A 26,238-nucleotide genomic window follows, 5' to 3' on the forward strand; every position below is an offset into this window, starting at 1 on the left:
GCTGAGCTGAAGGTGGCCGAGCTGAAAAGTTAATAAGATTTTAATTGGAAATGATCATTGGACAGGATTAGAATTCAATTTATCTAGGAGAGATAATTCAGGCTGAGCAGTAAGATGGTTTGAACATGTGCAGAGGAGGAAAACTGGCTATACTGGACAAAGGATGTTGAATATGGAGCTGCCGGGTAGGAGGAAAAGAAGAGGAGAACTACAGTAATGCAGAGGGTTGATGTGACAGAGTAGGATGGTAGAGATAGGGTTTGATGGAGGCAGATGATTTGCTGTGGCGACCCTTGAAGGGAGCAGTCGAAAGAAGGCGACGGTGATGACTCTGTGATTATCATATTTCATCATATGTGATCTCTTTTCTGATCTCCAAAACGATTGCTTATTTCTATCAAACCAAACCTTTTTCAAATGTGATTTGAGAAGCTTTTGCATAGTTGCACGCATATATCTGTTACTAAAGATGAGCACAGTTTAGACTGAAAACTGGCTTGATTAGTAGGCTTTTTCTAAATTTAACAAATTTAGCCTACCAGCACATTTAAACCGCACTAATTAGACATGACATTACCTTTTCACTCTAACCCTAACATTTTTATTATTAAGTAATGATAATGACGATAATGATCTAAAAAAAACTGCCAGTGCAGTAAAAGCATGCCTGGAAAGAAAAACACTATCGTAGATTGGCCTCACCAGAGCTTGAACTTCAGCAATGTGGGATCATCTAGGTGGAGAACAAAACAAAAGGCCGCCGACATCTAAAGAAAAGCTTTAAATGTCCTTCAAGAAGCCCGGAGAACGATTCCTAAACACTACTTTAAGAAACGACAAAAAAATATTGCCTAAGAGAGATCAAACTGTGTTGAAGAATAAAGATGATCATACTGTTTTTGCCTTGTATAATCTATTTTGTTTGAATAGGCACAACAAAATGGATAGATGTCTGCCTGGATACTATATTCCCATTTATGTATTCATATATTTCAATAAACAGCTGCACCTATTTCCGTGGTGCAGCTCAAGACTTTTTGCATAGTACTTTACAGTAGCTGTGATGGATGTGGAACAGAGGCTAGCTGTGGTGTGAGATCATGACTGCTGAAGTGCCAATCTCATTTTAAAGCTGCTTTTTCTTTCAGGATGAAATATTAAACAAATAGTCTGTACAATTTCATATGATGTAAAGGAATGGGGTCATTCCTACATCATCTCTTGCAATAACACAACACCGATTAATTACGCGTTCTTTTCTAGTCATCACGAGTCTCGTACATCTTGTCCAGGAACCAGCAAATCATCTGCCCCGCAGATGTATGTTGTAGTCTTGGCAGCAGCAAACTCGGCATGTCTGGAATGAATACAAAGAGTTTGATCCGAATACTTCTCAGAAATAAATTGCAAAAAATGACCCAAATGCTTGTTTCAGAACAAAATATTTAGTCAGAATTTCCAGCAGAATTTCAAATACAAAAGTTTCAGAGAAAACATCTCAACAACACTGTGCCACCTTATAAATTAGACTTTTAGAAATACACAGTTACATGTAAGTACTGTACCATGTGACAGGGTAAGTGTTAATCAAACAAAGTGGAAAAACAGTCACTGGTTTACTGGCTGTAAATGTTCCTCTCCAGTCTTTAACAATGCATTCATTGCATTAATGACATAAATAACTGCAAATTTACAGCTTGTAGTTGACCATGGCTGGTTTCCCTCTCTAACCTTTTTTCATCAGAACCAGCTATATATCATCTTTGCTACATCTTGTATTTAAAAAAATGAAATGATAGTCCATAAAACAAACTTTAGACTTTTTGTAAGTGTATATAACCAGAGTTGAACTGTTATTTATGTTGATTTAGTGTAACTATTTCTGAATGATCAACTTGTGTCTCAAACCATTTGCATTTATTGTGATTGCACCATTGCGTATCAGTTACTGTCGTTTGGTTTCTCATGGCTTTGTTCACCCATCGAATCTCTTTTTCTTTTTGGTTTAACTTTGTGAACATCTCCCATTGTCAGTGTTTTGGATAGCAATGGCAGCTTAACTTGGGGTGTCAAGTGCTTGAAATCCTGATTTAAGTAAATAGGCATTATGCTTTAGTTTGCCTTCTGCTTGTCTGTATGAGCACAAAACAAGCCATTTGCACAAGACTTTGTCGAAAATGCTTGCTCAAGTGCTTCAAAGAATTGAAGTTTTCTAAACTTTGTTAGCATGGTTGTTATAAAGCCAGGTGAAGGCTCCTTTGTGCATTGGCATTCAGGTATCATACTTTAATAAATGAAAAACAAAAGGCAAGTTATACAGAGTAGAACCTTTGGCGACAAAGAACACACAGTATCCCTGCCTGTGTTTAACTGTTGGTGAATAGTGGTGGCAGTTTTTAAGAGCTTTGGTGAGTTGCCATTTGGTCCCAGCCAAAGTCGTGGCCAGTCATTTGGTAAAATTTAAGATTAAAAGGTCTGTAGAAGTCTCTGAGCCTGAGCAGGACTTCAGAGGGTATCTGTGGATGGGGCCTCCCCTTTGACTTCCCCAGGCAGCGAGGCCTGCTGCTCCCCTCAGGCTTCTTTAGGCAGGGGAAACCTTTGGTCTGGTTGAAGTAGAAGTGCTTATCTGTGACCACGCGCTTGAGCCCTAGGAAGTCCTGGACCCGACCCATTTCACCCGCCGGGTCTGTTACAAGGCGTTCGCCGCTGACAAACAGGAAGCGCGACATTGGAAAGTAGCGCAGCCAGTTCTCTAGGTGCTTGGCGTAGATGCCGATGCGTACAGCGCTCCAAGACGTGTCGATGAGGCCTGTGGTGGCGTTACGAAAAGCCAGGTTCTGAAAGGATGGAAGCCCGGGAGATTTGGACAGAGTCTGCGTGTAATCGGAAACAGCGCGCGTCACAGGGTCCCGAACCACCACGATAAGCCTGGTGTGGCGGCTCATGGAGAAGACGCGCCGAGGAGCTTCTTTGGTGATGAAGTAGCTCGGCGTTTTCTCCATGGTTATCTGGCCTTCCAGAGTACGAGGCATCAGGTTCCTGGATGAAAGAGAGAAAGAGAGAAAAAGCCATTTAACACAGTCGAAAAGCCCCCCCAAAAAACCCCACTACACTGTAGTTACTGAGAGCTCACATATTAAGAGTACATATTAGAGAAATGATACATTCCCTTAATATTTCCAGCACATTCCTTTGACGATGCCTCACTTGCCTTCGAGGCTTTTTGATTTCGGTTTGTAATTAGAGGGATAAATCGGTGATTAGAGAGAGATAAACATGGCATTAGCTGCTGGCACTGATGGAGTGACCATGTGAGTTTAGTCTGGGAGGGAGCTACTGAACGGCTACTGTAGGAAAACCGCGAGGCTATGCTAACCTCAGAAAAGTAATTTCCTCATCTCATCCGCGGCCTCCTTCTAAACAAGCTCATAACCGCTGCTCTTGCTCCTGTGTTCCTCGATGATGGGAGAATGTCCGGCTGGCCTGAAGTAATAGCCACACTGCTGTAATACCACTAGCATTTCTTACAGCACTGCTCTCACTGACACCTGGAAATCAAAAGTATAGCAGCTAACTGTTACCTAGCTAACTTTCATTATCTCGTACTGCTTGCTTTGAATTGCAAACACACTGCCAGCTGTCGGTCTACCGGCTGCTGTCGACTAAAACAGCTGCATGCTAACTACAAAAGCTTCCAGCAATCACGAGGCAGTTCCTCCAGAAATTTAGTTTAGATTACTACTTGAGTAAAATGTTATATTTGCAGTTTGGCCATCTTTGCTAATCAAAAACACTGCATTCACTCGCCAAGCGGGCATTTTTCAACAGCAGACACTTTGACCTGTCACATTAGGAAACCACAGGTGTTACTAATTACTGACGGTGCTCTGTTGTGGCTTTTCTCAGCAAGCCGAGACAGGACAGCAGAAAGAGTATCGCGCCGGTACCAGGGCCCCGAAACTGAAGCTGCTAAATGGAATTCAACTGTCATTAATCTTTTATTATTTACATGTGTGCCTTTTCTGCAATGGCTAAATGTTTTTTTCCAGAAAATGGTCTATTGCTCACATTCGGGAATGTGGGAAGACTCTTAGAAAGAACATGGTCAGATAGTCAAGTTATTTGGACAAACACACACTTTAAGGGTTTAGATAATCTAGAAAAGCTCCAATATGACTCTGCTGTTGGTTTCATGCATATTTAGGCTTTATAGTCAAAGCCAGTCAAAATATGTAATATGAAATATTATTTGAAAGTAATTTGCACCGCTGTGAAATTTAAAACGTCGGCTCACAGTTTAACCCGAGGGTAGAAATGGCATGCGTTTGTTTTTCTCTGACTTGGAATGAAATGCAATGTGATGAAGAAGTTACTGTCAAGAGGCAACAAAATGAAAGTCACAGTAACTCTGCACCGTGCCCACTCTTTGACATTGAAGTACATTATGAAGTATGCTTCAGTTTGTCTCTTTTGCTCCCCATATTTCAGTCCACTCCTCTTTGCTCTCTATTTCCATTATCCCCGCCCGAGTGGACTGACCTCCTGCTCGCCATTGCTGCCACATCTTTATGACGTGACAGTTTATTTTAAAGAAGGATGCTTCAGCAGAACAAAAACTTATGATTAGACTTACTTTGTGACTTATTTCGGCAGCGTCTAGGCACGGCAACACACTGTCCTCATGCGCAGTGTCACGCTGATTTTTAGTTGTAATTTAGGCCCAATCAGCAATCACACAACATGTGTATGCCAATACAGCTGAACCATGCCAGAGCCCACCTCACCTCCAAGCAGGCAGTGGCACAGAAAACTCAACCACGCCTGAACGCAGTCAAAGAAAGTTGACTTTGCAAATGTAGATTGTGTAGAATGAGGTACGAATGAAAAAGTAACTTTAACCCCAGGCCAGTCAACTGATGAGGCTTGGGGCATTGGTGAAATAACCTTTACTATATCCTCTAACTTTAATGTCTAATATTTGTCTTTGCAGGAAGCTTAAAGTAACATTTTAACCCTCCATCACCAAGTATCTCATATTTGATGCATGAATTTCTGACTTTAAAAAAATCTAAATCAATTGCATAAGATGTTGCAAATATGATACAAATTAAAACTAATATATAGAAATTAATATTTGATTAATTTTTGCTTTAAGTTTTTTTAGAATGTTCAAAAAACACAAAAAAATTTTAAAATGTAAAATTTATGGCTAAATTTAATGTTTCAGGATTTACAGGGTTAAAACTGACATGATATGACCACCTTGTGGCCTAAAATAAAATAATTTGTGTTGGTGCAAATGGCTTTTTGGTTCATTACCTTTGCACCAATATGCCTAACAGACGCAAGTCTTTCACAAATTACTGGGAGCTGGATTTGGACAGATTCCTTTTATTTTATCGATCAATCCATGCTATCAAACTCAAGCAAAGTAATAACTAACAAAAATAAGATCCAAACGATAAACTGGGATTGTTATTTAATTTATGGACTATTTGGGCTGTGGTGGTGTAACTGCATTTCTACATTTCAATTATACTACTGCAGCAGTTATACTTGCGGACTGCATACAGCCCAAAGGTATCCTATAATAGGGCTCACCATGTCTTCTGGTCCAATCCTGTTATTGCCTTTGGCTCCCTGCTTGTTATTATCAGTACTTGAGGTATTCTGGGCACACTTTGGCTTTAAAAAAAAAAAAAAGGGCTGCCCTCTTCCTCTTGATCTTTACCCCTACTTAGATGACTCAGACTGAGAGGACATACCTCAAAAAGTTCAACAAACCCTGACCGAAGCCTGTGTTTGACTGAGAGTCTCCATAACCTGCCAGAACAGATTGTATATAAATCGGGGGGAAATGGGAGGGAAAGGAAAACCTATTTGTCTCGTATCGTTTACTTCATTCAAATGCTACCGTAACACCAAAATGGAATCTAATAACCTCCGTTGTGAAAAATATTCTGCCAATTTTCCCTCTCCTAAAAAAAACAACAAAACGCACTGGTTTGCAAAGGAGATTCAAATCGCAGGCAGCAGTTTGTGTTATAGAAATCCAAGTGGAGAAGAATGCCAGTGTTGCAACTGTGAAAGATCCCTCAGCTAATTTCCATGCTTCCCCCCTTCCCTCCTCAGCAGGCATGTGGTGGCGGTTGGGTCGGAGTCTTCGTGGTTGGTCTGCAAGTGAGGGGCTTACTGGGGCTCTGGTGTGTGGTGATGGAGACTCCATTTCTCTCTCTCTCCCTCTTTCTCTGATCCAACACACACACTCGGCTCCAACTCCGGCATGTCCCCTGGCATGAAACTCTGAGGGTAACACCAAATACACAACTTATGGCATTCATAAGAAATGTCTGACTCGGATTATGGGGGCTGAGGCAAAACAAAATTGTGAAATGTACAACAAATACCTAAAGGAAAAAAAAACGATGCTGTTCCCATGAGTCCTCTCTCCATTAGGGCGTAGTGTAAGCTACAACCTATAGCTCAGACGTTTCTAAGCATGTCGGTCGCGAGTTTATTTCTGGTGACCACATGATATAAGTGGCAATATAGTTTTTATGGATCTGAGTCCCAGAAAAAAAGAAGCTGAGGACCTCGTTTGTATCCCAGGAAAGTTTAAGAGCTCTGCCTTTCAGAGGAAACTGCACTCTCACATACAGTATGGGCAAAAGTTGTTGAAGCTAGGTTAAGAAGATGCTGAGAGAGCACTACAGATGTGATGTTTGCTTTGAGAGTGTTGATGGGGAAGTATTGAGAAGCTCAGAGTGTTTTTGTAGAATACATGTATGTGAATGAGAGAGAGACAGGTGTAACAGTGACGATCCAATGAGTACAAGTAATGACGGAGGATAATTAAATAATTAAAAATAAAAATAAAAAAAATAATTAAATACTTGGACTCATCCACACAAAGCAATGGACAGAGCAAAAAGTAGGTGATTTGTGACAGAAGGATAGCAGCAGGAGCAACAGGGAAGGTTTACAACATGGTAGTGAGATAGTTTGGAGAAAGGAGCACTGAGAGAAAGACAGAAGTTGAAGAAGACCAGGATGGGACAGATTAGAAATAATTACTTCTGAGGAAATGACTGGAGGAGGAGGGATGGTGGATATACTGGGCAAAGGATGCTGAATGTGGAGCTGAAGAGCAGGAGGAAAAGAAGAAGAACTCTGTAGTGAAAGAGGAGAGGATGTTAGGGATAGAGTGAGATGGACGCAGATGACCCATAAAGGGAGCAGCCGAAAGAAGTGGAAGAAGACGATGCTGTTTTGGTAAATTTACTTCTCCTTATCCATCCTTGCCTACCTGTGTCACCCACTTTTTCCAATATGATTCCTGAAATCCCATCGGAAAAACATGTGCGATCGATTCAGCGAGTATTTCCAGCTGAGAAAAAAGAATAGTCGCATCCTTTAATTATCATATTTTCTGGCCCATTAATATTACTGTCACAGGAATCAGCCTGACACTGGAAAAACTGATATTAACACCATCGATACCCCCTCCCCCTCTTTTTTTAATTGTATTTTTCTGAGTTTCCAGCATGTTTGAACTATTTCGTGAGTGTGCTGCAGCACTAAATGGATGTTTCATTTCAGTCAGGCTAATGAACGCCACAGTAACCTGTTTGAGGCACAGAGGGGCTTCTATTGACGTCGTGTTTACATTTTTAGGCCACACAGTGATGGAACACAGGGTGGGGGGAGGAAAGGGACTGCCGGTAAGCGTGGATTACAGCTGAGAGAAGAAGAAGAGGAAGAAGAAGAAGAAGATCAGCGATTGTGAGTCTAAAAAAACAAAAGGCGAGAGCCACAGATGGAGAGAAGAAAAGCAGCAGCGAGAAAGCACAAAACAGGGGCATCTCATCTAATCTCCCATTATCTCATGAAGATGAGAAGAAAATCAAAATGTTTGTTCTTTTTATCTGATCACAACTGGTGTGTGTGTATGAAATGGTGCCAGAGAGAGTTTAGGGCGACCTAGCAACCTGATGTTTGTTTTCATCACACCTCTCCCATCAGCATCTGGAGCAGGAATGCGGTTTGGTCCGATAGTATGCTGATGTGCGTTTATCTGTGCATACAAATGCATCCAGGCACACACACTGTCTCTTTCGCACACACACACTCTCTCTTTCGCACACACGTTTAGCTTGTGGTCTGTGTGGGTGGGCTGAGGTTTATTAGAGACTGTTTAAATGGCTGCAAACTTGTGGGCTTTTATTTATCAACAGAAAATGAGCACACATCAGTTTAGTAGTTTGTGCTGCCCTCAAAGGCAAGAGAAAAGCAGGGGCTACTTGACAAACAGATTATCTGAAAAAGTATTTTTCAGCCACCCCGATTAATCAGAACAAAATGAATAATTTTGGATTTTGATGAATGGAGGATAAAGTTTTTCTACAGTTTGATCATTACGGAATATAAGGCGGGACTTCTCGTAGCTAACACTACAGAGTTTGATCTTCTTTTTTTTTCTTTTCTTTTCTTTTTTTTTTCTTTTTTTTTTTTGCCTGTCCCGTTTGGCTCTTTTGCCATCAGAATTGTTGTCTAAAGGCAAAGAAAGATGCCCAACGGATTTACTTTACCAAACTGACCATCCCAGCCTTGCCGTAATGGTCCATTTGATTCACTTCTTATTGTTTATTTTATTTTCACTTACTGAATACGGGACAGACTTGACTGGGGGAAAGAAGGGGAGAAAGAAAGAGGGAAAGAGAAACAGCTGAGAAGAGGGACGGGGGAGAAGGGCAAAAGACAAAAACCAACAGAACGGGCAGAGAAAAAAAAATGCATATATCAATCACCTGGATCACCTGCTGAGAAAGAAAAAAGAAAGCAAGCAGAAGAGAACAAGAGTAATAGAATAAACAACATCACAATGATATATGGGAATATGACAGTAAATACTAAATGTTAAACATTATTGTGCAGCACATAAGATCAACAGAACACAGTGTGCTTTGAGGTAGGAGCCAAAAAGGGTGTAGTTTGTGGGTGTGATCACCCGTGTGTACACCTGTGAGCATGGACGCGCTTGTTTTTTGTTTTTTAAAAGGTTCCTTCATGTAATAATCTGCTAGAGGGTGTGGGGGGGCCACAGCCCCGTCCTCCAGGGCGTGAAGCAGGTGTGGAGGAGATCAAAACTCCAGACATCCAGAGGCCCCCAGAACACAAGAGACCAAGGAAGACCAACAGAGGGGCAGCTGCGCCACTGTCCCGGAAAGAGCTGAGGAGAGTCCCAGATGAGGGCTCACTCAGCAGCCGCGGAGCAGAAGCCAGGGGGAGTTGCAGTGACGCGCCCGTGAGCTCCGCCGGCAGCCAGCTGCGCCTGAGTGACCGAGCCCCAGGCCGAGAGGCCGGGGGCACCCCACCTCCGAAGTGGCCCGAGCGAGCCCCAGGCTCCAGGCCCCGATAAGCGGCCGCCAAGGAGTGAGCCGGTGTGTACCTGGACGCCCATCCCCGGACACAAAGAACCACCAACGCACTGATGTCTGAGGGAGTCCGCCACTGGCAGGGGAAGTGGTGGTAGGGGGAGATAGGCCTCCAAACCTTGGAGGGCCTGAGATGTCCCCAGAGAGGTGGTGCCTGACACCCAACCTGACATATAGACACAGACATACAGGCACACACAGACACAAATATCCATTCCCACCCTCATGCTCTCATATGCACTTACTCCACACTCAACCAACGTGGAGACAGACATAAAGAGACGCTGTACACACGATCACACTCCCCAAGCGTACTCTACAAACCGGGTCTAGGTGCCCCCGCCCCTGGAGGGGGGAACTGCACCCAGACCCAGGTGGTGTTTCCCTTTTCCCTGCGGTGGGGGGAGGCAGACCGCCCCGACTCCGCAGCAGCAGGAAGGCTCCACACTCCAGACCGCAGTCGGACGGCCAACTCCTCCTCCTAGTCCTAGCCCCCCTGCTCCAGCAGGTCGCAGAGAATGGGGGTGAGAAGACTCCAAACCTCCCTCCACCCGCTCATTGTAATGCTGATGCATGTGTGTTCTAAGGTGCATTTAAAACCCAGGAGGGCATGGAGCTACCTGCCAGAGAGCAGCAGGTAAGCGCATGGTCCCTCCTGCTAGCCCTCAATGTCTACGTGTATTTAACATTGAGAGGTGGGCAACGATGCCAGGGGTGGGGTGTACACCCTGATGGTACTTTGGACTCCGTGTATCGTGCCCACCCCCAAGATCCTATAAGAAAAGCAGCAGCGAGAAAGCACAAAACAGGGGCATCTCATCTAATCTCCCATTATCTCATGAAGATGAGAAGAAAATCAAAATGTTTGTTCTTTTTATCTGATCACAACTGGTGTGTGTGTATGAAATGGTGCCAGAGAGAGTTTAGGGCGACCTAGCAACCTGATGTTTGTTTTCATCACACCTCTCCCATCAGCATCTGGAGCAGGAATGCGGTTTGGTCCGATAGTATGCTGATGTGCGTTTATCTGTGCATACAAATGCATCCAGGCACACACACTGTCTCTTTCGCACACACACACTCTCTCTTTCGCACACACGTTTAGCTTGTGGTCTGTGTGGGTGGGCTGAGGTTTATTAGAGACTGTTTAAATGGCTGCAAACTTGTGGGCTTTTATTTATCAACAGAAAATGAGCACACATCAGTTTAGTAGTTTGTGCTGCCCTCAAAGGCAAGAGAAAAGCAGGGGCTACTTGACAAACAGATTATCTGAAAAAGTATTTTTCAGCCACCCCGATTAATCAGAACAAAATGAATAATTTTGGATTTTGATGAATGGAGGATAAAGTTTTTCTACAGTTTGATCATTACGGAATATAAGGCGGGACTTCTCGTAGCTAACACTACAGAGTTTGATCTTCTTTTATAAAAGCAAAAGGAAAATATCCCATGTACTAAATTGTAGATTAAATTGATATATCTATTTTCTTTCTAATACCCAGCAAAGATTATGCACATTCATACCACTTTTTGCAACCTCAACGCCTTATTTGTTTTTAAAAAAGCGGTTTGGTAAGGTAAGGTACTGTGAATGCTTATTATCACTTTTCCAGTGGTAAGCACATTCCCCGGCCATTTCCATTTCTGTTTGTGCACAACCCATCTTGCTCTGTCTGCCTTCTCCTTACACACACATATATAAACACAGCGCACACATGTGCACACTGTAACCATCTGAACATGCCCTCCACAGGATGGACCCACATCTGGGAGCAATGAAGTTCTTAGTTTGTGTGCGCGTGTTGGATGTGTGTGCGCATGGCGGAGATGAGGGAAGTGTTTCTGGTTTAGGAAGTTTCCCTCTGGTCCCAGGGTTCGGAGCTCTGAAAGCTGTGATCCATACAGGCTCTGCCGGGCCTGAGGCCAGATCCCCGGACCCTCTTAATCCCCACCAGCCTGCGCTGCACGGAAATGGACTCTTCCACCCCGAAGGTCAGGGGCAGATGGTTGCGTTTCACGGAGCGAGACCACCGGGGATCACGGAGATCATGTAATGCAACATGTCATCACGAGCAGACTCTCTCGTATGTGTTGCGTTTCCTTCCTCTATCTCCGACATTTTTTCTCGCCTCACCGCCTTTCTTCCACTCCTGATCCCCCTTTTTTTTTTAACAACTTCAAAGCTTCCCCTCGGCCTCTACTGTATCCTTCAAAGTGAGAATGTTATGAATGCATTTGACATGTGTGAAGGGATTTTAAAACACACTGACATCCTCAAACCACTACAGAGGGACGTCTGAAGACGGATACAGTTAGCCTGCGTGTGTTCAAAGATCTGTAAAAGCTGCTGCGTGGAGGGAGAGGGTTGTCATTACTGTCGGCAAATACAGGGCTGAGAAGTTTCTGTGGGCTGATTAGAAGTCAGCAGGGACTGTAAGCAACTCAATAAAAGGCGAGCTAAAGTAATGCTTCACTTTGTGTCTGTTGGAGTCGGGCCATTGCGTTAGTTGGATGATGTTTTTGGCTGCTTATCTTTATTTAAATGTACCCAGTGCCTTGTATAAATACAAGAAATCTTGCACATCTTCTTCTTTACTTCTTTGGCTGCCAAAAATAGATTTGATCAATAATAATAATAACAAAAGGAAACTGAATGTGGGATTCTTGTGTGTCTAAATGCAATTCAAGAGGCTTTTTTTAATTCAAAGACGACACCCTACAGGGTTTACGCAGCGTTCATTAAAAATGTAAGACCATTAAAATATTCCAGGCAGTGATATTTAATTTTATATTACATTTTGTTAATACTTCCCAGCAGTATGTAAGAATTCCTAGCATTAAAAATTAATTGACGGGCTGACCGTAATCAGACAATGAGCTTCTAAGTTAAAATAGCTTTAGTATGAAGTATTGGTAAGAAGTGGTCAAAAAGCACTTACAATGCAAAAGTTACTGTCTCTGTTAGGACCTATAAGAATTTACGCCTGCTTACTGGACGCGTATTCAGTGTTTTTAATGCTTCTTGGACATCTGTGCTATGTTATAGGTTGGCACAAGAGTCTTACACAATATCTGTGTGACATAAATCCATCACAGATCATGTTACGCTCCCTTCAGTTGTGTACGTGTGTGTTTTTGCGTGTGTGTGGCAGACTATTACACGCTCTGAAGGTTGCTGTCTGGCTGACGCACCAGGGTGGCGATGAGTATTTTTACCGAGGAGGTTTGCATCACTGGGGTAGGTCGGTAGGAAAGAGCTGAAGAATGCGTCTAGCTGAGGGGAAAAATAGAGGCGTAACAGTTAATAGACACATCTCAAGGCCTGAGAGCGGTGAGTGAGCGAGCGAGCGAGGAGCAGTCAGAGTTTCCCCTGAAAAAAGATCTGAGCAGATAATGAAAGAGGAAGCTCGGCATGGTTTTGTTGTCAAACCTATGTGTGAATTTCAATAAAACCACTAAGCTGTAGCATTCGGTGGAAACCGACTGCACTGAATGAATGTGTTTTATATTGAACTTCTGCCTTTTTATAACACATTATATTTTTGGGGGAGTAGCTTAACATTTTGGAAAATACTACACTCGTAAATCTCTTAAAGAAGACAGAATGAAGATCAGGAAGAAAGGATGTGGTGATAAGATCTTACTGATAACAGAACAGCCCGTAATGACAGAAAGCACTAAATACGGAAACCCTCATGAATGTCTGGGCGTGTGAGTCTACTTTTTTGTGCCCGTACAAGTGAGTTTAAATAACTGTGTGTGTGTTTGCACGTGCATGGCACTTCCCCTGATTGCTCCCACCCTGCTTGACTTATCAAGTGGGAAAATCTATTGTTGTGCTCCTGCCGGGGCCCACAGCGGCCCGCTTGTGGGGCTTTATCTCCGAGCAGCTAGCCAGGGGGCCTTTAAGGGGCCCCGCCCTGCCTTTCCCCATCTCCCGAATGCAGGATGAATACGGCCAGATAGAGTGGGTGGAGAAAGCGAGGGACTCTTCCATTTCCTCCCTTCTCAAATGTAACCCCGGTGATGTCACAATGTCACGATCTCACCGACATCACAGGACGCTGCAGTTGTATAATTAGGCTGGCAGTAAGATGTCAACACTTGGGAATGCATGTGAGCATGAGAGAAGTTTCTTTGGATTAAGCAAATACTCAATGAACTGCCCTAACACCACTTACTCATATGAGAATGTTTGGTACTTTATCAAAGAATATCCAGAGGAAGAGGACACAAACACACGACTCAAGAGCAAGAGCGAACCAAATTGTGTAGAAACATGAGAAAAAAACAAAAGAAGAACGCTACAAGAGGGGAAAAAAAGAAACTGCTGGAAAATTTGAGTGTAATGAGAACCAGATGAGCGAGCAAGTGGGAGGCGGGAACAGGTGTGGTACATTAAACACAGGTGATACTAATGCAACTGAAGGTGGGACAAAAAAATCACAATATAGGGAAGTCAAAGACAGGAAGTAGAAATCACTAATGTACAAAAAAGACCACAAATTACAAAATAAAACAACAACCAAAAAAAAGCAGTTATAATTATGTTATTACTATGTTATCTATACTACGTATATATATTTATATTATTATTTGCTCTTGACTGATGTGCACTGTTTGGCCTATTGACTGAATGACAATAATTCAATCAAACAGTGCACGTCTACAGTTCATGTATAAGCCTGTTTTGGACATAATAATGAATATGAGCATTTCTAGTCACTATGTTCACTATAAAAATAATGAAAAAATTTGATATAAATATATTAAAACCATACGGCAAAATGTATATCATTTTTACAGCTTGACAAATCTATAATAACAGTAATTATAATTTTATACCACAAATATGACCCATTATAGCAAACAGATAAATTGCTGTTTATTGCCTTTTGACTTGCTGTTAGTTTGCCCTCGGCCCAGTTAGTCCAGTTAAATATTAAACATGTGCAAAGAGGTACATGCTGTAATGTTTACCCTTCCCTTTGACCGTGCACTAGAAACAGGGAACACACGCTTCCACTAATTAAACAGCTCCTCTAAATGAGTACATACACATGTGGGACAAACACACCTCAGCAACGCTATAATTGACTCAATATGGACTTTTGCTTGCCTGGCAACTCCCCAGGTCCCGACCAATAAGAACACTCGATACTGTACGATCGTGGAAACCCACTTCCGAGCAGTTGCAGCCTTCATCCCTGTGGTTTCTCAGCTCATTGTTAGCACTGTCTTAAGCTGAAAAACGGAAATCACTGCTGGCAGAGACTGGGCTTTTACAACTGGAAACCATCCTTGCAGCGGTCTGCCATTAGTAGCATCTATCAGGCTCTTTGCAAGCTTTGGCTACATTTGTCCAGACATCAAACATTCAGGACACAGAAGGCTTTTGGATGAACATGAAGCAGGAGCTGGTGTTGGTTTCCAGATTTCCACCCATCACCGTGTCTTGTTTGATGTTTTGCTTGTCCTCAAATTCAGCTGTAGCTCTCTCTGCCAGAGTTTCAGGCATAATTAACCTAATTTCCTCTCAAAACCCACACAGACATCACTAACAATCAACCAGTTATTCTAAGTTGGTTAGTTCCAGTTTAGGGGAGTTTTCTAGGAAGGTTTTGTAGCAGACAAAGAAAAGTGTGTTTTTCTGTGGCTGCAGGTTCTCACGACCCACCCACCCCCAAGCCCGTCAGGCAGTCAGACATTAAACAGAGATGGACACCAATGAGAGGTCAGCAGCCACACACAAATACACAAACCGTCAATAATTACCTGCCTTTGTGGCAAATTTGGTGTGGATTTGTGGATTAATATTAACTATGAATGAAAAGCAGGAAACATCGTAGAGGAAGCAGAATTAAAAGGAGACTTAAATGTCTGAGCTTTTATAGATTGTGGAGCTGACTAAAAATCCCCAGAAGATGGCGAATGTATAAAAGAATATAAAGACATTTTAAATATTTTTCTGTTGTTTTTTACAACAAGCATTTTGAACATTTTGGAATTCAAACTGTTTTACTAACTATTACTATACATTAGGGTTGTTAAACGTAAACGTATAAAATAAAAAAATTATTTAAAAAAATTTATTAAAATAATGAAAATAAATTAAAATAAATACAAAAAAATATATAATTGAAAATATATAAAATTAAAAATATAATAACAAATATGAATATATAAACATTAAATTAAGTTGAAGACATAATTCACCAGTTTGTGGTTAGAAAAAGTACCGAATTTTTAACATAATGTTAAATTGAAAAAAAAAAAGATTTATTAATCACGGTTAAATGAATATCAGTGTTGCATCATTAACATGGACGATGTACTGGAGTTAAAAATATTCATTTTAAAGGGATATAAAACAGTACTTATATCCCAGAACTGTACACAGCTTCAAATTTGCTTACCATAGTTCCTCAAATATGAGTAAATATGGCCAAGAGCTACAGATCAAAATGAGCCTATGACTAACTCTGGTATATTTAAAGTAATGTCCACCAATGTAAACTGGGGTTGTTAAAAAACAGTAGACAACATAATGGCCAGAGGTGTGGTCGACATGATCAAATAAAGGTCTCAAATAAGCAATAATAAGCTGTTTGTGTCATGGTCCCTGTGCCCCGCTGGTCAATCCTCTATTGGGCAATATGTTTGTGGTTTGTTTGCTCTCTCGCCCTCTCTCTCTCACTCTCTCTCTCTCTCTCGCCACGGCGATGCTCACTGCGGGCTCCCGCTGCTGGCCCACACACCTGCTCATCACCACACCGGCCGCTGATCCCAGCTGATTACTGCACTACTTAGATGGCGAGTCTGCACTAGTCTTCGCTGGATCGTTGAGCTATCAGTGTCAGTTAGACTTGTGTTTCGGCTAACCTTCACCTTGAGAATTTCTTATTATTATCCTGCTAACCCGACGTTTTTTGTGTAGATCGTTTTTGGAACCCGATGCAGAGAGGAGTGATTGAAGGGGGAACTTTTTGTACAGAAAGTGTGGAACATCCTTCTCCCAACCCTGTTTCCCACGGACCCTGGCGACCCGGACCCGTTTCCCCTGCACGTTGTATATAGCCACTTGGTGTATGTGTTCACTGTAAATAAACGCACTGTCCTTCGCTTAAAGGAAAACCCTGGCCTGCGCCTGAGTCTCTTTCGGAACCCCTAACAGTTTGTCTTGTATGTTTACCCTCCTTTTGTTCGTGCAGCGGTCATCAACGTTCACGTTAGATTAGCAAAGCTGTAACACCATGAGTGCAGTGGGTAGCTGCTGGCCTATGAGTGAGTGGAGCATATAAGTATAATAGGTGCTTATTTAAGTGAAATAAATAAAAATGTGTGCTGTATTGTTACTGTAACATGTATATTTTTTAAAAAATGTAATGTAAAAACCTTTTAAAAGTAAAAGCCTACATCTAATTTATAAGTATATATATATATATGTGTGTGTGTGTGTGTGTGTGTGTGTATTCATATGCACAATATGAAGAGTGTTACCATTATTATATAGTTATTGACTCGTTAGTTTTGTTTCTCTCCTCACACCTCTTTCATTTCCTCTTTTTCATTTATGAGTAAGCTACGTCTGCAGATCTTGCACTATTTTTAAACCCCCCCCCCCCCCAATCTTCCTCATGCACGCTCATTTAATATAAAAAGACTAATAACAGTGTAAAGGGGGGAAAAATAAAGCAAGAGGTTTGGTGGAAATGAAGGCAAATGATGTGATGAAAAGAAGGTGAAGGAGGTAGAAATAGGATTATTATTTTGTCGTCTGTGGCAGCTCATCAGTCATCCTGATCTCGCAGGTCTCCTGCTGCCTCGTCTGCTCTGTCTGTTTAATGAGGAGAGGCTGATTTCAATGAGTCTGCGACTGAAGAACAAGAGCGACGCCCCCTCTTCTTTGAGTCTTACTAAAAATGCCCATACTCAGCACAGCAGTTTGGAATTAAAACCCCAAACAGAAGAATTAAAAACCAGTCTGAGCGATGAACAACACAAACTTTCTCTTTCTGTAACTGTGATTGAAATGTGGTAAGTTTCATACTTTCCCCAGTGATCCTTTCATTGTTCATCTCTCACCAGTCATCTGTTTCTATTAAATTTGACTGGATGAAAATGGCGTGCTGGCGGGGGGAAAGGTCGAACAGTGACGAGCTGTCAAAAAACTGATGACAGGGCTACATCAGGCCTTTTTTTGACCAAGTAAAAATCCATACCTCCTCCAGAACAAGTCTAGTTTGATTGAGTCACATTTAATTACAGCGCTTAAGCTTTTCCAGCTGAATTTTGTACTCGTTCTGATAATAACATCTCTCTATATATAGGTAAATAATCTCATGTGTGTCAGTTCTGACAGACATGTTGGATGATGCTACTAATGTTAATGGTTTGAACCCACTTGTTTATTCTTGTAGTGATACAGCTTCAAACATCCAAAGCACTGAACCCTGTCTTCCAAGGAAAGCTGCCTTTCTTTCTTTGCATTTCCTATTTTTCTGAATTCTTTATTGAAAGTGTCTCTTTCCCTCCCAGTCCTTGTTTACTCTAAAAAAACACTCCGTAACACGCAGCTTCCAAGAATGTGAGTACTGAGAAATTCAACCAGAGAATCCCATGTGATTGGTAGAGTGCCCTAACAGGAAATACAACCTGGACATTACTGTCTAGGTGGCGCATCTAACCCTCAGCTGAATTATACAACACGCTCCCTTAGTTTTACGACAAGAAAACGAAATGAGTCGATAAGGAAAGAGAAAGAAAAGTAGTGACTGTGAGGAGGCATAAAGAGAACGAGGCTCTAAAAGGAGTGAGAGCGTGTCCAGTGGCTTTACATTACACAGTTTGAGTGACCTGAACAAGCCAATAAATCCACTCCATCAACACTCAGACTGTGGGGCATAAATGTCAGCCGCGGATGGGAGTACGAGCTTCTTGTCAACAAGATGGAATATTCAGAAGTTAATTCATTTCTGCTGCAACAGCGTGATAAAGGCAGAGAGGAGGAAATCGATAGGAAGAACGTATTTTAGGTGATCAATATGGGGAAATGACATTTATATCTGCGAGATATTTATAGCATCAAGAAATGGTGGGGAGAAGAAGAAGAAGAAGAAGAAAGTGGATGGAGATCAGGTATACAGCTGAAGCAGTGTGAATGGATCCAAGCTCACACACATGCTCACACTCACTCATTGCACACCATGGCTGTCTGAACCCCCATTCCCCACCACAAAGCCACAGAATCGTTTCCAGTAGATGGTACAGCCAAGGCTTTTCCACATATAAGCATTTTTTCTGAAACAATTTGCCAAATGCTTCCTTTAAGGATGTCCATGTGTTTTACTTGGTTACCAGCTGAAGACAGGGCCGTGGCTCTCTGAGCTCAAAGACACTTTGAAATGAAGAGCTCTGTCAGAGAATACTAAGTGATACTTTCCAGCACAATTTCAGATGATTTTGTTGGCTTCATATGCTACGGTTCTGTTTCAAATCTATATATTTGAATCACTAGGTACTTAGGCTGTAATTACACTTAATTAGTCATATTTTTTTATTACAAAAATAGATTAGATTTGGAATTATGGAAAAGGCAGAAAAGCAGGAAAATCAAAGGAAGGAGGGAAAAGAAAATATTAGAAGAGTGCGACAAATTTGGCATTTTTGAGACAGATAAATTGCAGATATTTGGCAATTTAAGTATTTGATATTCTGATATATCTGTTAATATTTCCTTTGAAACGTCAAATATAAAAAGATTTCCCAAAGTTTGGTATATGTAAATATTTATTTACTACTGCTATGCTCTGTCCAGCTCTGCTAAGAGCAGCTAGTTGTTGTTTAGGGCGTTCTAAACACAATAGCCATCAAGGAATTTGAAAAGTGCCCTCTGGTGGACAAAGTGTACAACGTCAATGCTCAAAACATGGCTGAAGGGTGTTTCTCTAGTCGTTTCCTTGCTTATTAAAATGTAATTTAACAGCTGTTATAAAACCAGTTGGCAAATTAGCAAATAGCTAATAATGGCTAATAAGATAAGCTCCAGATACTACAGTAAATGTACTTTTTATACAGACTATAATGTAGCATACAGGGAAAATGTGCTGATGTCAATAAATGGTTACATTATTAAAGTACCTATGCTGTAGATCAGGGGTGTCAAACTGAAATACACAGTGGGCCAAAATTCAAAACTGGAACAAAGTCGCAGGCTAACGTTAATATTTATTGTAATATATTTATTCCTCCAGATATAAGAATGAATCTTTTCTTATGGACTCAAACACGTTTTGCTGAAAAACTGAATATGGAACAAGCAAAACTTAATACTAAACAATATATACATTAGCTGTATAATACCAGTAGGCCAGCTCTAATAGTAATTTGGTATGGCTTCGCGGGCCAAATGTAATTAGTCTGCGGGCCAAGTTTGGCCCGCGGGCCAGAGTTTGACACCTATGCTGTAGATAATATTTTCAGAAGGCTATTATGTCTACGATAAAGTTGTGTGTAGTTGCACAAAAAAACTAAAGAAGCTAAGTGATCTCAGTACTTCTGCATAACATAGTTTTTAATAGTTTTTACATTTGGGAAGATATATCCTTAAAATATAAAATAAAATCATTTGACAATACTTTTTTGCACTACTACCACCTGGACTGGCAGAAGGTTTAGCTTAGCTATTTATTTTGTTAGTTTGACTTAGGCTCACTTTTTCAACCATTAGCAAAAACCTTTAGATGCGTTAGTCATTCCAACTGTTTATCCAAAAACTTTAGATATTGTTTATTTACTTATTTCAGTTATTTACTTATTTCTAGTACCAATAAACTTGTATCAGATGTTATGTATTTTTTTTTCTTGTATTTTATCATTTTAACGATTTATTTATTTTTTTACCTGGATATAATAGTTACAATAATTTATCCATTAGTTATCTAGCCTTTTTGCTACTTAGCTAACCTGTATCCAACTTTGCGTGATGTTGTGTAAATAAATTAAAAATAATTTTTCAACCTAATATTAATTTTACTAATATTACTTTTAGCTACTTAGCTTAGCATTACCAATCATCCTTTATTCAGAGGCATTAATCCCACAAAGTTCTGATGCATTATGTAGCATTTATTATATGTGATTCTACTTATTTATTATTTCTACAATGTGTTTAAACCACAATCTTTTTCACCCACCCTCCCCCCCAATACTTGAGTAACTCTATGGTATAACATGTACTCCCTCCAGTTTTAAGTAATGTATGATCTAAGCCTTGTTTGGAGTCACTGGACCACTTCCACTTCCTTTGATCATCTATCTGTCTCACATAAAATAAAAAAGTAGATACATAAGTCAGTGATTGTCTGTAAGCCAGAGGACTACATAGCCCTTGGGCACAATAAGTGTCCCCTGTTGCACTCAGGTGTAGGATGACTGCAGTTCTCATCAAGGATGAGTGCTACGTGGCGAGGCGGTGGCTGGATGGGAGGGGTGTTGACTAATGCTCGATAAGGCCTTGTTTAACTGCAGCTAGGAGCCTAATTCATCTCAGCCCCTTCATATGTCCCTGAGCTGTCCACGTTAATGCCTGACCTGTCATTACACCGGTCCAATTCGCGCAGTGTTGACAAGAGCTGTCAGCGGATTAGGATGGAGCAAAAACACACATTTCATTATATCTTCAAAGGAGAAAAGAAAAGAGAGACAAAAAACACAGAGATGTTTTACATCACATCTGTGTTAAAAAGAACAGGGGTAAGGTCACTTTCCTATCAACAGAAAGTATAAAGAACATGTAAAGGTCACTGATCTCTCCACATTTAATCCTGTTAGGTCTTGCTTTGTCATCACTGACACCGGCAAATGGCTTACAAATCGTGACATTTACATTTTCTTTTCTTTCTTTCTTTTTTTTTTACATCTCTTACGCAGCAATGTGCATTTAAAAATAGGTTCTTAGCAAACAGACTGCAGCCAGTAACACTAAAGAAAGAAGATTTTTTAGAAGATAGTCAGCAAACACAGCATAGCTGTAACGGCAGCACTAATCCACCTGATTAGTCTAGTTTTGCACCTCACTTATCTCATGGCTTTGGTAACATGTGAGAGGGAAAAGATATTAAAAAACAAACAAAAAAGGTTTCACCTTCACCTTTAAATCAAAATGCAAGCTTGAGGTTTTCATCAAGGTTACTGTGTATCTTTATCACTTTAGCAATTAATTAATTGATTTAAAATAAATAGAAAAAACTGAACTGAAATCTGCATTTAATTATAATTTAGAGATTACGGAGGACGGGTGAATAAAACAATTAATTTCAAGCCCAACTTTTGGATTCCAGGAAAAATAAGATGATTAAATAATTGATTACTAAGTAAATATACATATTAACTGAAAATAACATAAACAGTGTTCCACTGTTAATGAGCTAAAAATTCCAGTTTGTTTCTTTAACAGTTAATTTAGCATTTTTTGTATTACCCATCTATTGCTGACTCTATTCACAGTGATCCCCTGTCTGTGTTTGTGATTCTCAGACATACTTATTACTCTGTCAGCTCTGTCTTTATCTGTTCTCTGTTCGTAATCTAGATTTGTAAGATAGGATCACAGCTGGTATTTAAATTTACAGATACCACCTTTTGCCACCTAACCATTTAACGTGCTTTTTTAATTTATTTTTGGGTGTATGTGAATCTGCTGGACAAGCACCTGACAATTCAAAGACACACCTGTTGGCATGGAGAGCAAATCTGTTTAGATAAAACTGCAATAAAAGCGCAGCTCACTCACTTCTAGATTTTTATTGCACTCTGCCGATAAAAGTGTCCCTTACTCTGGTGTGCGCTGGAATTTTTATTGTCCAATTAAAGGTTTTATGGGATTGAACTAGTCCACTTCTGTGCTGTGCTTTAATCGTCCCAAAGTTCAGCATCACTGATGATAAACCTATCTTCACATCTTAAACTGAAACTGCCCCGAGAAGCATTTCCCACATACAAAACTTCCCCCATCGTTCATCTTTCTCTTTGTTATCATGCATGCACCGTGCATTTAGCAGGAAACCCCCAGCCTCTTCCGCATTCAGTACCACTGTTAAGTGGTAAAAACGCCAGCCTACACTTGTGCATGCATACTTTGATCTCTGATGTCACTCAGCAGTTATTGCACCCTTCCAGCAAACAGCTGATTACCTGTCGTGTATTGACAACACCTGCCACCCCTCCACATTCACCTCTACCCTTTCCACATCTCTTCATCAAACTGTCATTTACTCTGCCGATCCTCTGTAATGGCTCTCATCTTTCCTCCTCCGCACACTAACTCTTGATTTTTTCTTTCTTCTGCAAATTTGAGGTGATCTGTAACGTCCATCTATGTTGTTAAAAGACAGTAAAAAAGATAAATGTTAACATTTTTCTCTGGAGCGTGCTATCATTAAAAAAAACTGCTTCATTGATTCAGTAGAAAGAGCAACTTGTACCGAAAGAAATATGTCCTTTGAAATCTGGGCCACCATCAGATCAACGACACCACCAGCATCCACAATAACCCACCCTCTCTCTGTGTGATCAGGGGCTGATAGTGACGAAGGCTCTCAGGGGACCAGCATGGACACTTAGCCAGGCGGTGTGTCAGCTCAATAAACAGCAATTTATTGGCAGGGGACTGAATACGCTGCCATCCTTGCAAGCTATCAGCAGAGCATCTTATTGGTGCTGAGAGATATTAATGAAGAGAGAAAAGGTGAGGAAATAGGTTAGAAGAGCTCAGCTCTCCTCAGCTCTCCTCTTTCACTACAGCCTGGACTAAAAGAGACTTTATTTGCACTAATAAGGAGGGAGTGTGTTGAATTTGTTGTGTTATTGTTACATCACGTGCCAGGCAGTCCTATTTCAATATTTAGTGCAACAAGGAAGAGACACAAGAGACACAAACACATATTTTCAGTATGTGAGTCCCCCTTGGGATATATCACCTTTATTTCAAATGTGGCCTCAGCCTGAACACACACACACACACACACACACACACACACACACACACACACACACACACACACACACACACACATATATATATATATATATATATATATATATATAAAATTTAAAATCCTCCCACTGAACCAGTTATTGATGTTTATTTCTTTGCTGATTGAAGGCAAAACAGATTCCAAAGGAACAATTTTTCCCCCCTTCTTCTTCTTTTGATTTAACATCTGCCTAATCAGGCGTCTGCCACATCAAACTGCTCTGACAAGCTACATTAAAACCGCAGCTACTGAAGATAAAAGCCATATCTGGTTCAAGTTTCCATGACAGAGCAATCCAATATAATCCGGAGGGGAGCACTGATAGTACAGGCCCGTACAGAGGGGCTCGATTTTTAATTCCCGCACATGACCTGTTATGAATACACCACTGTCGTATTTAAATGTCTTTTATGAAGCTGAATATTTCATAAAATACATGTTTGCGTTTTTAAAATGCGAATTCGTGGGGGAAATGTGTCCGTGAACCAACATTATCAACGAAGGATAAATGGGGTATTCACATTTACGTAAAGAAAGAGAAAGCGTGTTTTTAAACTTATATTCCGGAAGTTTGAAGTCACCACAAACAGAAAGACTTCTTGAGTCTTTTAAGGTCAGTATCCGTTTGCCCATTTTGCTGTTTGAGGACTGCTGGAACGAAACTCGTGATTTTTATGAAAGATTTCATAAGTCCTTCAATAAAAAAAAAAAAAAAAAAGGAAAACAAAATAAACACGCCTTTACCTGTACCATTCCAGTCCCTTCTCGTAGAAGCGATCGAAGAAGTGCGGCTCAGCGCCCACGGCTCGCACGTCTGGATGGATGCGCAAAAACTCCAGGAGAGCCCGAGTGCCACCTTTCTTCACCCCGATGATGATGGCCTGAGGGAATTTTTTGTTGCCAAAATTATTGGCTATAGAAATATTGTTGGACGGGGGATCACTGTTCGTCAAGTCCGACAGCTGTTCGCGGACAAGCGAGACCGGAGACGCATTATACGCGCCGAGCTGCTCCGTTTCTTGTCCATCTTTAAAGATAATTTTGGTTTGGAGATTACTTCGCTGGTCATACACGGGTCTGGGCAGGGATTCGCAGTAACCGTTGAGGCAGTAAAAGAGGTAAATGAAGAGAATAATCATGGTAAAGAAGACAGGCAGCTTGGAGTGCACCTTCAGGTGTCCAAAGTTGAACGCAGCTCTCCATTTACTACATCCCATGGGTCGCAATCCTGAGCACGCGGACACGACGCAGGAAACATGCCATATCAGGGGGGTTGGATACTAAAGTCAAAGTGACAGCAGCTTAAAAAGCGCCTGTTTTGTGCCACATGTCCAAGTGGCGCAAAACCTGTCCACCGCGCATCCAAAAGCTCCACATGTTCCTTATTATCCCTCTCGCCCCCCGTGACTGTCCCTGAATCCTGCCGTCATCAAAACAAAACAAACAAACAAAACAAAGTTTCTTTAACAACTGGAGCAAAAATCCACAAAATAAAAACGCAGATTCAGCAGGTTGAATCTGCCGCACAGCTCTCCGTGTCTTCTGTGCGCCCCTGCGGCTCCCTGGCAGCGGCTGTGTAGGAAACCCTCAGCGATCCTTTCCGTGTGACTGCCAAATCCACGCCCTGTTTATCAAGCGTACGCCCCCTTCCAATCCTCAGCTCGTGCCACGCTGAAAATACAGCGAAAAATAATTACGCGGGCACGGCGCGTCCCCTCTTCTCTCCGAAGTGACAGAGAGGAGAAAACGCTCATATCGCGTTATTTTGAAAGCAATTTTAGAGAAATATGGTAGTTAGTTTAATTGTATTTAATGCACCGGGAGAGGAGAAAACGTCTGGGAAATGATGAAGAGGGGATATTAGTTTTTTGAAAGCAATTTCCCTTCATTTCCCCTTTAAGTCACCACATCCACTGCTGAACTCTCCGCATACAGGAAAACCACGCACTGAGCTCCAGGTAACCGGTCGCTTTGAGCAGCTCTGTATGGCCAACTAGCGGCCACCTGCTGCCTGCTATAGTTGGGCTGCCGGACCACACACACCAGTCGTGCCAGCCATGACACACACACACACACATTTAACCTTGTCACCCCTGGCTAACTGTAACAAACAGGTGTCATCAATTTCTCTGTTTCTTTTCTCCTTGTGAGTGGGTGTGTGTGTGTATATGTGAGACCATACCGGTAAACATGAGATAATTGAGACCACCACCAGTCTGTCCCTTTATTTACTTTCTCCTACAGACAAATGCTAGAAAAAACAAACAAACTTGGAAATATAAAAAAGTCACGTATAGCAGCTCTTCTTTTTATTTCTTTTTGTTGTTGTACATGTTGGTGCAGGTTTAGGATTAGGCATTCATCTCCCCGAGACGTCTACTCATTTGTTCTTGAATCTTGCCAAGAAAGCCCCAGGATGCAGATGATATTTTCAGGAGTGACACAGACAGATAAAAAGTCCACATCGCTTCTTCCCTTCCTCCCAGTGATATTCATGAGGTGTACCGCTACACTGAAAAAACACCCAAGAGTCCCGGCTTGACCTCTGTAACCTGAGGATGCTGGCTGACACTCATCACGGCTACAGCTGAAGTGGCTTCAAAACCTGCTAAACACACTAAAGGATATACTATGGTTACTATGTTTGTGTGTGTGTGTTTGTTTGTATGATCCCAAAGGTATTCCAGCATTAAGCAGTTAGAACGCTGATAACTTTATTGGCACACTTATGATGTCTGTGCCTTTTAAAGCAATGCATTGTACTGCTG

The 26,238-nt window shown here is 41.3% G+C and overlaps 1 protein-coding gene across 1 annotated transcript; it reads right to left on the reverse strand.

Annotated features, from left to right (window-relative positions):
- Positions 1-1,432: 1,432 nt before the first annotated feature.
- On the reverse strand, positions 1,433-25,040 carry si:dkey-121b10.7 (heparan sulfate glucosamine 3-O-sulfotransferase 6). The gene is made up of 2 exons (XM_004562309.5): positions 24,215-25,040; positions 1,433-3,039 (listed from the first exon to the last, which is right to left on the reverse strand). Exons 1-2 carry the CDS (start codon positions 24,685-24,687, stop codon positions 2,397-2,399), a joined length of 1,116 nt encoding a protein of 371 aa, XP_004562366.1. The 5' UTR covers positions 24,688-25,040; the 3' UTR covers positions 1,433-2,396.
- Positions 25,041-26,238: the final 1,198 nt, after the last annotated feature.

The sequence above is a fragment of the Maylandia zebra genome, linkage group LG8, assembly GCF_041146795.1.
Source record: "Maylandia zebra isolate NMK-2024a linkage group LG8, Mzebra_GT3a, whole genome shotgun sequence".
Lineage (NCBI taxonomy): Eukaryota > Metazoa > Chordata > Actinopteri > Cichliformes > Cichlidae > Maylandia > Maylandia zebra.

Coding starts and splice junctions, on each gene's coding strand:
- si:dkey-121b10.7 (XM_004562309.5), bottom strand. CDS start 24,687: ATGGGATGTAGTAAATGGAGAGCTGCGTTCAACTTTGGACACCTGAAG. Junction 3,040..24,214: donor AAGGGACTGGAATGGTACAG/GTAAAGGCGTGT, acceptor TCTTTCATCCAG/GAACCTGATGCCTCGTACTC.